The 11,308-nt window shown below is 33.6% G+C and overlaps 1 protein-coding gene across 1 annotated transcript; it reads right to left on the bottom strand.

Moving 5' to 3' along the window:
* Positions 1-1,776: 1,776 nt before the first annotated feature.
* On the bottom strand, positions 1,777-11,207 carry LOC124941767 (mitogen-activated protein kinase 9-like). The gene is made up of 11 exons (XM_047482120.1): positions 10,736-11,207; positions 9,812-10,220; positions 9,594-9,721; positions 9,424-9,483; positions 7,095-7,244; positions 6,690-6,845; positions 6,450-6,587; positions 6,280-6,353; positions 5,632-5,733; positions 4,012-4,234; positions 1,777-2,330 (listed from the first exon to the last, which is right to left on the bottom strand). The coding sequence occupies exons 1-11, from the start codon at positions 11,009-11,011 to the stop codon at positions 2,259-2,261; spliced, it is 1,788 nt and encodes a 595-aa protein (XP_047338076.1). The 5' UTR covers positions 11,012-11,207; the 3' UTR covers positions 1,777-2,258.
* Between the last annotated feature and the right edge of the window lie 101 nt (positions 11,208-11,308).

The raw sequence follows: 11,308 nt of genomic DNA, 5'->3' as shown, positions 1-11,308 counted from the left end.
TTTAATATAATATTTATAATTGTTTTTAATAAATAAATTTTAAAACTTAAAACACATTAATTATTTTATTTAATAATCTAATATTAAAAAATATTAAAAAAAAATCTTTCAAATTATGTTTAAAACATATGTAAAAACTAAAAATATATTAACGGGTTAAAATTAGTTAAATAAGTAAAAAATTGGATCCGGTTCGGGTCTGGGTACCCATCAGTTTCGAACCGATATTTGGGTAATTTAAATAGCTGTTTTTTTCGAGGCAAATTTAGATCTGGTTCGGGTCCCCCAAAACCTGAAAATTTGTCATGCATATTCATAAGTATTGAGCTCTCCCACCTTATTAACTAGCTTTTAAGGTGTGGTTCTCTTAGGAGTTGTTACATTAGTATTAGAGCGGGCCTCTACGTTGAACCATTTGTGCCGGGTTATGCGGGGAGTTGTCTGAAACCTTGGCGGTTGTCAGGGACTCAGCCTATGAACGTTGGGTGACTAATCGCGAAGAGGTTAGCGCGGGATTTCTGGGAGATTGTCGGGACCTTGCCCGCGTTGACGTTAGGAAGTTAAACGTGGAGGATTGTAACGATTCTAAATGTTAAGAAAAGAGACTTGAATCCCACATTAGAATTATGAAGTTCTCTTGGGCTCTCCCAACCTTATCAGCTAACTTTTAAGGTGTGATTCTCCTAAGAGACACGCAAAGAAAACTAAAGCCTTATTCGAATTGAGGTTATTTAAAAAATCTAGAGTGAAAAGAAAAATAATGATTGTTAATAATTTTGAGAAAATAATAATTATTTTTGATAAAAAAAAACTTAAATAAAATAAAGAATATATAAAGAATCACGGATTCAATTTCATCGGAAAGCGTTTTAAGTTTAAGCGGGGTCATGGCTATGGGGTGTCATGCTATCTCTTCTTTATTCTAATATATATATATATATATATATATATAATGCTTAATTTTTAAAGTGTCCGGGGATTGTCGGGTCAAGAGCTGTAATTAATTTGGATATATATGTGAGAGTAAATAGATACTTGGATCGAATTGTAGGTTGACCCGCCCATAAACTTAAAACGGTTAAAAATAAAATTAAAATGTTATAGGTATGGTTTGAACTTGCAACCTAACAAAATAAGTACAACCATTTAACCAACTAAGTTAATAACACTTTATATTTTAAATTCAATACCAAATTTGGTGAATGCGAGACATTTTAACAATTTTAGTTAATTTTGTTTGAGTTATTTACAAAACGCAAACCAGGACTAATGGATTGGAAATATGGAATCAAACGGGGAATATATGAATAACAGTGCAGTCTGCAGAATATCGTACCTGATTAGGAGGTCCAGTAAATGGTCGAGCAAATCCATGGAGAGTTTTGTATTCGCAAAGAAGTCTCAGGTTTAAAAATCTAATAAATGGCTTTTGATTTGGATTTGGTAGGGCACCTCCTTAAACCTAAGCCAATTAGGTCATAAATATCCAACTTACTTTGCAGCCAATTGTCCAAGGAAGGCTGGTCACATTTCAAAACAACTGAAGTATTTCAACACTTGTTGAAAACAAGTTATCAAAATTGAAGAGTCTAAGAATGATTATAAACACATAACAGAATCCTACAAGTACATTTTGAAATTAAATATCATACCTTAAGTTTAATCCATTGAAGAAAATGACAATCATCTTTGAAACCACCTCTGCCTTCCTGACTCACATTTAAATGTCCATTCCCATAACAATAAAAATATTCACTACTAGGCATATTTGATTACGTCCAGATGAAAAACTGCTAATAAATTTTGAATATGTTCGACTAAATTCAGTGTTTCCAAACACGATCCCATCTGGATAAATCTGACATAAAAATGTTTTCAAATGAAAGATACCGGCATGTCTATCAATAGACTAATAACATATTACAACTCTCAATACTGATGACCTAGATTGTGCATTCTCTCAAGGCAATATATTACTCCTTTTCTTGCCTTAGTTTTTGCTAATGAAGAAAGAAGGTATTCAGCATGTAGAGATCTAAATATGTTGAACATAATTACATATGTTACCATTTCTAACCCCATAGAAAAATTTAAAAAGTACAAGGGGAGGGATATGAAAGGGAGAGGTAGTACATGTAAACCCTGTTTGGCTCTTTACGTGGGTAACCGACGAACCCATCATTGGTTGTCTAAAACAAAAAGAATTATGCTGGGGCCTTCCGCATATTGTGAGTGTGGTATGAAGAAGCATAAGATGATCAATAGTTAAGGGTTGCCATTTGTTGTATTAAACCATCCAACGCTCTAATGTTTTCTGAATCGGGTTCTTCCTGCAATTAACATAAAAAATTATGTCATTTGCAAGCAAGTAAGTATATACAAATCCTCTATACCATTTATCTATATAGTGATAATACGTGATAAGGAGTAAGACAAACAAAAAACCTCAAAGCCAATAATTTTGAATAAAAAATGCTCAAATCACCTAATTAACATTAAATTGACTCAATAAAACTACACACTTGGTCTACACCATTTCTACATGACTATATTTACTTAAACTCTGTTATTGGTCCAATCTTAAGTAAAAAGGAAGAATAATACAAAAAGAAGGCTAAGATGGATGTGAATAGTGCAGTATTTTTTTTTAAATCTTTCTACTACAGAATTCAGATGGAGTTAAGAAGGGAATGAATGTACTTACGGGGTTAGTGAAGCGAGTGAGAATTAGAGAATCAAGAATTACACATGTCAACTCTGATCCCGGTTGTTTTTTGGTGGATCATATGGTGTGAAATAAACAGACAAACATTCGAAGAAAAAGCTCTAAACAATTATAGAATTAAAGGAATGTTCTTCACCTCTTTCTCGCCTCTTTAAATGGGAGGAGCGTTTCAGGTTAGGTCTTTTAATATTGTCAATGAGATGAAGAATAGTTATTTCCTTTTCGTGACAATTTTCTCATTTTGAAAAACAATAACACAGCTTTGAACTAAAGAAAAGAAAAAGCTTTGGCATGGCAAATCTTTTCAATGAATGAGTGATTTGAGCTAAGCAAACAAGTTCAAAGGGTGAACTGCTGTCAATGTAATATTCAGCAGGTGTTTTCTGCGTTTTCTTTTTAGTTTAGGAAGCTAGCATGACTCTCCAATCTCCACTTCGAAATCTTAGGCACCGACTCTTGCCACTTGAGCTACAGTAGTGAGAGACTTTAGTAAAAGTTGGATGTACTTTTAAGCTGTATTTTATTGGGGGGAAAAGTTAACTTGAAGCTTCAGAGGTTGCTGACTCCAAAAATTACAAGATATGTCAATAGTCTAAATATTCTAAGATGTTTAACAATTTTTCCTATTTAAAAGTAGTTTTGCGCCTTGCAACATATGTGAGAATTACATGTCAAATAAGAACCAAAATTAGACAAACTCTAAAGTTCAACTCTAAATGGGCTCTAGTTCAATAATCGTATATAGGCAGTTACAGTCCAACTTCCTATGTTTCACACTAGCATGCTGCAAAATGTGTAACAAGTATAATAAAAAAGAGAAGATGAGACCAAGAGGAGAATAAAGTGACTTAGATCGAATATAAGATACTACACTCCGATCATGCCTCTCATTTGGGATCTTATCATCCTATATAGACCTCACGTAACAAACTGCCATGTCACTAGCAATTAACAATATATTTGGTAGGATTGCTCCCCTACCCCTAATCGCAGGTCTTCCAATGTACACCTCTGGTTACTCATGACAAATCTAACTTAACAAATGCACATTTTTGTTTAAAAAATCCCAAATCTACATAAGATGGCGATTATGCATTGTAAGAATTTTCCAGTATCTGAACCTTTGACTAATTTGAAATGTATGAATTTACAGATGCATAGGATGGCCCATATCTGTGTGCCCCCTCCCCCCCTCAACAAAAGAAAAAATAGTTCATTTATTCATTAATGTCCAAAGATGAGCCATAACTGACATTGAACATGGAGTAATGAGGGAGATGAAATACCTCGAGATCATTATTTGATTGAACACCAATACACTTGGAAGCACTAATACTTGCACTCTTCATAAGGCTGCGATTACTGTAATTTGCCTGGTTTTGTCCACTGGGGGAAACTACATCTCCAATTTCAGGACTCTGAATAGTTGAAGCTACAAAAGCAGCAGTTCTGCCCTCTAGATCATTACTGTCTGGAGCATTTTCATCTTTTGGTGCACATACCCTCTCCCTGGAAACAGTGAGGCCATTTTATCTTTCGGTAAAAAGGGATACTCGTGTAGAAGTTATTGTTAAGGATCTAGTTCATTTGTTTTGGTGGGGGGCAGTTTGTGAACAATAGGGGTAAAAAATTATTACTTTTTCACATGGTAATTACTAAAACCTTCTAAAAAAAAGTAATAAATTGTTTGAACCATATTTCTCACAGCAGAATTAGCCTCTCTAACAAATACTAATAATGTTTTTCAAGTTAAATGAGAACAGTTGAGCAATAAATACTCAATTTTGCTTGCAATAAAATGCACAAAAAGAATGATAATACTGTAATTACTAAAACCTTCTATAAATTGTTTGAACCATATTTCTCACAGAAGAATTAGCCTATCTAACAAATACTAATAATGTAATTCAAGTTAAATGAGAACAATTGAGCAATAAATACACAATTTTGCTTGCAATAAAATGCACAAAAAGAATGATAATACTGTAAACTGTAAGGATGTGTTTGGTAAGAGGTACAAGTTGTATAACTGTATAAGTTAAAAAGACATTTTTGCCCTTCTATTTATATTGGTGATATAATTTTATTTATTTATATAGTTGTTATTTATTATTATTCTTTTAATTAAATTTGTTATCAGTATTTAATATTCTTAATTATTGTATTTAAATAATTAAAAATAAATTTTTATTTAATATATAAAATTTGATTGTAGTATATATTTTTACATTATTTTATTTATTAAATATATTTGATTATTATTAATTTAATGTGAAGGCATGACAAATACACATATTCTGATGATACTACCCATGTATACTTGGCAGTTTGCCAAAGAGGTGAAATAAAAAGTTGAAAATGTTATAGAACTTCAGTTTATATAAAATAGCAGCGACCTGAAATGGTAAGATAGAATATGCATAGATAAGATACATGTTTAGTCCTTGGGTGCAATTGTAGCAAATTTCCTTAAATATAACATTTGGATCAAAATGTAAGGTTTATAAGAATGCCAGAATGGTGTTGAATTCATAAAGGAATCAAATGAAGACACACTTGCATGGATACAGATGCTACGAAATTCCCACATTCAGTGAAGCAGACAAGCTCCAGACTACAATGTAGTGGATAACATTCAGAGCGGGCATGTCTACTGAAAAATATAACCATCTAATTTGAAGAGGAATAACACTTTACTCAACAAAGCTTTTTACCAATGTGCGTTCTATTACGCATTTATCTCCATTGGCCAAGTCTACACTTATTTCTTGTTAATCTTTTTCAAGATATCAACATTCAAAACAAGTTCCACTGAAGACAAGTTTGCTTGTGTGGTTATGCTAACTAAATAACCTATCACAAAGCAGATAACAATAAAACTAGGTAACTCGTCCTCATCATCATACCTTGGCAATGAAGCATGGTGTCTCAGGAGTGGACTACCCTTTTCACCTTTACTTTGATGCTCCTCAAGATGGGCAAATTGTCTTTTGAATCTATCAACACCACTACAATCGCAAAAAGGAATGAGAGTTAAAAATTTAACAATGAAAACAAGGAAATAACAATCCATTTTGTGGGCATAATAAATCTGTACACATAATAATCCAACAAAAGAAATTTTAATTTGAGCTTTTCAGCATCATTTTTTTTGTGGTGGGAACCAAGTAAGGGAAAGTGTCATAATGCTTACATATCTACGAAGTGGAAAGAAGTCAAGTAATGTGATAGTTTAGGCTAAATCATAGCATTTGGAAACACTTAATACTAGAGTTCTGGTCAGTGTTCTTTTATGTTACTGATCCTATGGACATTGATGTATGAATTCTATCATAACTTCTGTTCCTTAGCTTATTTTCAAGCAAGATTAATTTTATTTCAACTACATTTCTTTTTGTTATTTACAACTTCCTCTTTCTTGAACGTTTAGACCTCCCAACTACAAAAACAGCACAAGGCCATGAGTGAACTGAACAGGTTTCAACCTAGCACACATAATACTATAACGGTCAAACTTAAAATGACCTAATTTGGTTTCAAATCATTGAATATACCTTGGGTACATGAAGCTGGTCAAATCACCACCACGTAGATACTCATGTAGCATCTGAGGATGATATTCTAAAATCTGTGAACTCCAGAAAAATTGAGCTGAAGTGACTGAAACAGAAAAGAGCCTTCAGGAATTTAGAAGTACCAAAGGATTGCATCTCAAAGAGAGTACCTCTCTATAAATTAACTCCCTAACATCTTCCTTAGTTAATTTTCTCCTTTCAAATTCAAACTCAAGCTTTGAAATGGGTTGAGTAGATGGCTCACGATCAACATTTCCTAATCCCTGAAAATAAGGAAATGCTAATGCCTGCAAAAGACACGAAGTACTGAATTCTAGTTCTTTGAGTCAGTCGATCAATTCCTACAACATTATTAAGGCAGGAGTATGGTTGAACATTAAGAGTCTCACCTCCGCGGCTGTTGGTCTATCTTTAGGATCAAATGCAAGCATGCGTTCCAAAAGAAGAAGAGCTAATGGATCCACATTAGGAAACTTCAGAGAAAAAGGAACAGGTGCTTTTTTCCGCATGTTGCCTAGGTATCTTCTCGCCTTTTCGTTCCTAATCTGTCATTATCACAAAAATAGAAAAATAAATCCCTTATGAAGGAATGAAGTGGAGATAAAAGGAATAAACAAGCTGAATAATGTAGTAAATATAGCTCCTCTTTTTGAAAATGAATAATAAGGTATGAGAACAAAATATAGACCTTTCCGCTTCCAGATAGCATAATAAATAAAAAGCTGCTGTTAATCACGAAAAGATGAAGAACTATCAAAGAATAAAGGAATATATGAAAAGGAAGAAGAACCAACTTTAGAAATGGATTCAGTAGAAGGGGTGCCAAGGAAATCAGTCATGAGATCTAACTGATGCACTACATTCTTTCCAGGAAATAATGGCTTTCCCAAGAGCAGTTCTGCAAATATGCACCCAATGCTCCATATATCAATTGCTGGTGTATACTGCAAAAAAGTAAAAATGCAGGTCATTAACGTGTCTCTAATATAACGGATGTAGAAGTCACATACAGAAAGTTATAATACTTTTAAGTGTACAGACATTTATATGATAAAAAGGCAAAACAAATAGAAAAATGTGCTGAGGTAAATCCCATATATATTATTTAGAAAGCGATAGCAGACAAATGTTTCAACCAGGTAGGAATTATATTCAAGCAGACTACGATTCTCAGCTAAGAAAAAAAAGAGAAGAGAGAAAAAAAAAAATTACATACATTACAAAAGAAAAAATGGCAAGGCATTTCTAGCATGAAGAGGAGAATCAGCTTCTTTTAACATGAAAACTCCTCTTTGACAAGAAAGAAATAAGTATAAGAAACAATTCACTAGTTGGTCCACAATGATAAGATAGCCCCTTCTTGGATTGGACCTAATTTAGAGTTTCAATTCGTTACAATTAGACAATGGTGTCTCCAGCAGAATAAGGATTAAAGAAATGGATATATATGTTGAAAGGTCAAAATCCTGGGTTAGGAAAACACGGGACTGTTTAACTCACATGGAAACTTCATTCTAACAGGCAGCCCTCATCCAATGTTGAAAATGGAGCCAGGAACATAATGGAATAGGTTGAGTTGGAAATATAAGTTATGAATGATATACATGAGAGATATCATAACATAATACAATCATGATATGATTGAGGATAATCATATGTAATTGGATTTGAATAGGATGCAACCTTGTAATATCTTATTAGATGATATATATTATGTAAGAGAAATGATTGGGGGAGGGAATTTGAGAGAATGACGTGACACAATCTGATTCGTTGAAAAATAACAAATTTTCTCTCTCTTCTCTCTCCTCCCCTTATCACTCTTCATTATGTAAGACAACAAAATCAATAATACATCTTTTTTCTTTAGTTGGTTACACGGAATCATTTCAATAAAATATAATTTCCAGGTTTTTAATTTTAGATAAAGAGAATTCTTAACATACTTCATACAAAAGGGTCTCAGAATCCCATCTCCGACTATAGTAAAGAAATAAAGAAAATGTGCGGGAGACAAAGTGGATTTGAGATAGAGAAACCAGGACGGGGACAAGCTAGACAATAAGTTGTTTAATACAAAGTAATAAACTAAAAGACTAGAGAACGGTAAACAAGGTCTAACAATGGGCAATGAGACCATTACGACTAGCAAAATATAAATTAACTGGGTTAGAGTTGGAATATAAGATAGCTTGTTAGGAAGCAATTTTTGTTGGAGTTAGTTTTGATACGAGTGTAAAATCATAAGAAGAAGCAACATCAGTTGTGTTGGTTCCAAAAGCTAAATATCTTATAATATAATTATGACATAATTGATGATAATTACATGTGATTGATTTTATTAATATGCTATTACCATGTGGTATCCTATTAGATGGTCTCTGTAAAGACAACACAATCAATAATACATCGCTTTTTTTTTGTTTTTACAGGTTGGAAGTAAATCCCATTCTTATTACCTCAAAGTCTAATGAGGCAAAGTCAGCAATTGTGATGTGTGCACTAGACCCACCAGATAAATGCCTACAATGCAAAACAAAAAATCCTAACATTGCAGTCTACATTCTCTACTCAAAAGTCAAGAATAAATCAATGAGTATTAGGTATCATCGTAGTGGATAATTGTGGCTTTGTAATTGTTTGTATTAAATCCAATATCACTTGTATGAAATAATGTTGTTTGTCTCTAATTTGATTTATGTTAGAAACTACAGTCTGAAGTTATATATTATTCAAACATTTTCTTTCTTTAACAGATTTTTTGTCGAGTAAAAACTGATAAACCTAATTGAAAGAGGAAACTATCAATTAAATTGTTACTTTTACTTCACAAAATCTACAAACTTTAACATTTTATAAATACTTTTACTTCACAAAATCCATTATTACATATTTCTCAAACATAGCCTAGCTAACATTGTAAGCCACTCAAGCTGTCAATAAATTGCGTTAAAAAAATTAATGACAAACATGCAATTAAGACTGGAGTGCCAACCAGCTAGGAGTAAATAATGCTGACAGACATACACAAAAAAGATTTATAATTTAATACAAGCACATAATAATGCAGGATGAGACTCCAATAAATTGTGACAATAGATAATAGCAAACCAACCAACCTACCTTGGAGAAAAATGAGCCACAGAGTTCAGGGGCACGATACCATCTGGTTGCAACATAATCCTTTGAACATTGGAACAGATAGGAAACATGTACTTTAGTATTAAATAATAGTCAATGCGGTAGAAAAAGAGCGAATCAAATCAAAGATCTTAAATATCAAATTGCCATACAGTCCAGAAAATTGCTGAAGGGGAATCGTTGAATGACACACGAGCCAGCCCAAAATCACATATTTTCAACTTGCAGTCAGCATTAGCAAGAATATTCTTTGGCTTTAGATCTCGATGAAAAACATTAGCTGAAAAATCCAAAGTTCTAGCAATGATCACCAACAGCATGAAAAATGAAGTTTACCCATAAAATAAAAGAAAAAAGAAAAACGACTGACCTGAATGTATATATTTGAGACTTCGAAGAAGCTGGTATAAGAAAAATTGATAATGCTCTGGGGTAAGATCGTCGTTAGCCTTTATAACCTGATGGAGGTCAGACTCCATCAGCTCAAAAACAACATAAATGTCTCTAAATTCTCGTCGAGAAGGGGGGAGCATAGTATGCTTTATTTCTACAATATCAGGATGGCGGAGCAATCGAAGGAGCTTAATTTCTCTGAGAATCCTTGTGGCATCGGAAACATGCTCAAAAACGTCATTTATTTTCTTGATTGCCACCCTCTCTCCTGTATGTGTGTCAACTGCAGATGCTACAACACCGTAACTCCCTTTTCCGACAACTTCAAGAATTTGGTATCTATTTGCTTCACCATACTCTGTAAAAAATTCTTTGTCCAGTGCACTCTGGAGTTGGAAATTAAAAAATAGGTTAAGGGAGTATTAGGACTTATTGAGCTTAATGAGAGGGATTATTGTCCAAATTATAATACTAATAGCTCTATCTAACTCAATCCTCTCCAGATTATCTTTAAAGAAAATCTACAAGAAATAAGCTCCGGTCTGCCTGAAAAGGGAATACTTATGCCTCATTCACCATGAAGAAGCAGATTTGACAAGATTATGACAGTTTTTTCTCCAATATTGAAGCTTCCTAATCTATAAGAACGTATCTTCTTCGTGGAAAAGATGGCCAGAATATCAAAAGAGAATGTTACACACATCCAAAGCTGTGGATAATTTGTAAAAAAGCATATGAGTATGTATGACGCCCATTACAACCCTTTTCTATTGTTATGTTAAAGGCCAATGCAACAAAGAGGTAATAAGAATCGAAAATTGTGAAAATCAGATAAACCTATCCACGGGGAGCATGAAATACGCACACACATATATGATACAGGAAGAGAGAGAAAAATGACCTTCTTATGAAAATCCATGTAACTGGGAGGCGAATGAAAGCGACAGGGAACTTCGATTAGTTTCAAGCTCGAAAAATCAAAATCAGCAGCAACCCTAAGGTTTTCGTCTTTTGGACCAGAAGAAAACTGGGATGATTCGTCATTGAATTCAGTGATCACAGATGATTGACCGTCATTTCTGCAGAGCTTACTCTTACTGCTAAAAACTGAAGATCTCGATGATTGACGACGCTTAAACAGTCGACGAACTCCATCCACCAATGTCCAGCTCCCCATACAACGAACGATACACTCCCGACAACGCTAAACTATCTGCTCCAGTGGATTTACCGGTGCATTACAGCCAGTCGCTCTCATCATTGGCCGCTCTCATCCTATGATTCGCGATTTTATCTCTCTATCTATGGTTTCTTCTAGGTTTCTCTCTCTTTATGTTACAGTCCCCGTCAGGACGAGTAGAGAGATGAGAGAGACGCCTGACTGTAATAATATTCTTTTTTTTTTCTTTTTTTATCCAACAATGGTTCATTTTAACAATTTAATTTTCTAATCTCAATTTTTTCATGTAAAGAA

The sequence above is a fragment of the Impatiens glandulifera genome, chromosome 6, assembly GCF_907164915.1.
Source record: "Impatiens glandulifera chromosome 6, dImpGla2.1, whole genome shotgun sequence".
NCBI lineage: Eukaryota > Viridiplantae > Streptophyta > Magnoliopsida > Ericales > Balsaminaceae > Impatiens > Impatiens glandulifera.
The sequence above is the reverse complement of the archived record's forward strand: the minus strand, read 5'-3'. Positions and strand labels throughout refer to the sequence as shown.

Bases quoted from the DNA above. Each gene is read 5' to 3' on its own strand.
- LOC124941767 (XM_047482120.1), bottom strand. From the start codon at position 11,011: ATGGGGAGCTGGACATTGGTGGATGGAGTTCGTCGACTGTTTAAGCGT. The intron at 9,722-9,811 runs GTCAGTCGTTTT...TGGATTTTTCAG, and splicing joins TCTCAAATATATACATTCAG to CTAATGTTTTTCATCGAGAT. The intron at 6,354-6,449 runs GTACTCTCTTTG...TGGAGTTCACAG, and splicing joins GGGAGTTAATTTATAGAGAG to ATTTTAGAATATCATCCTCA.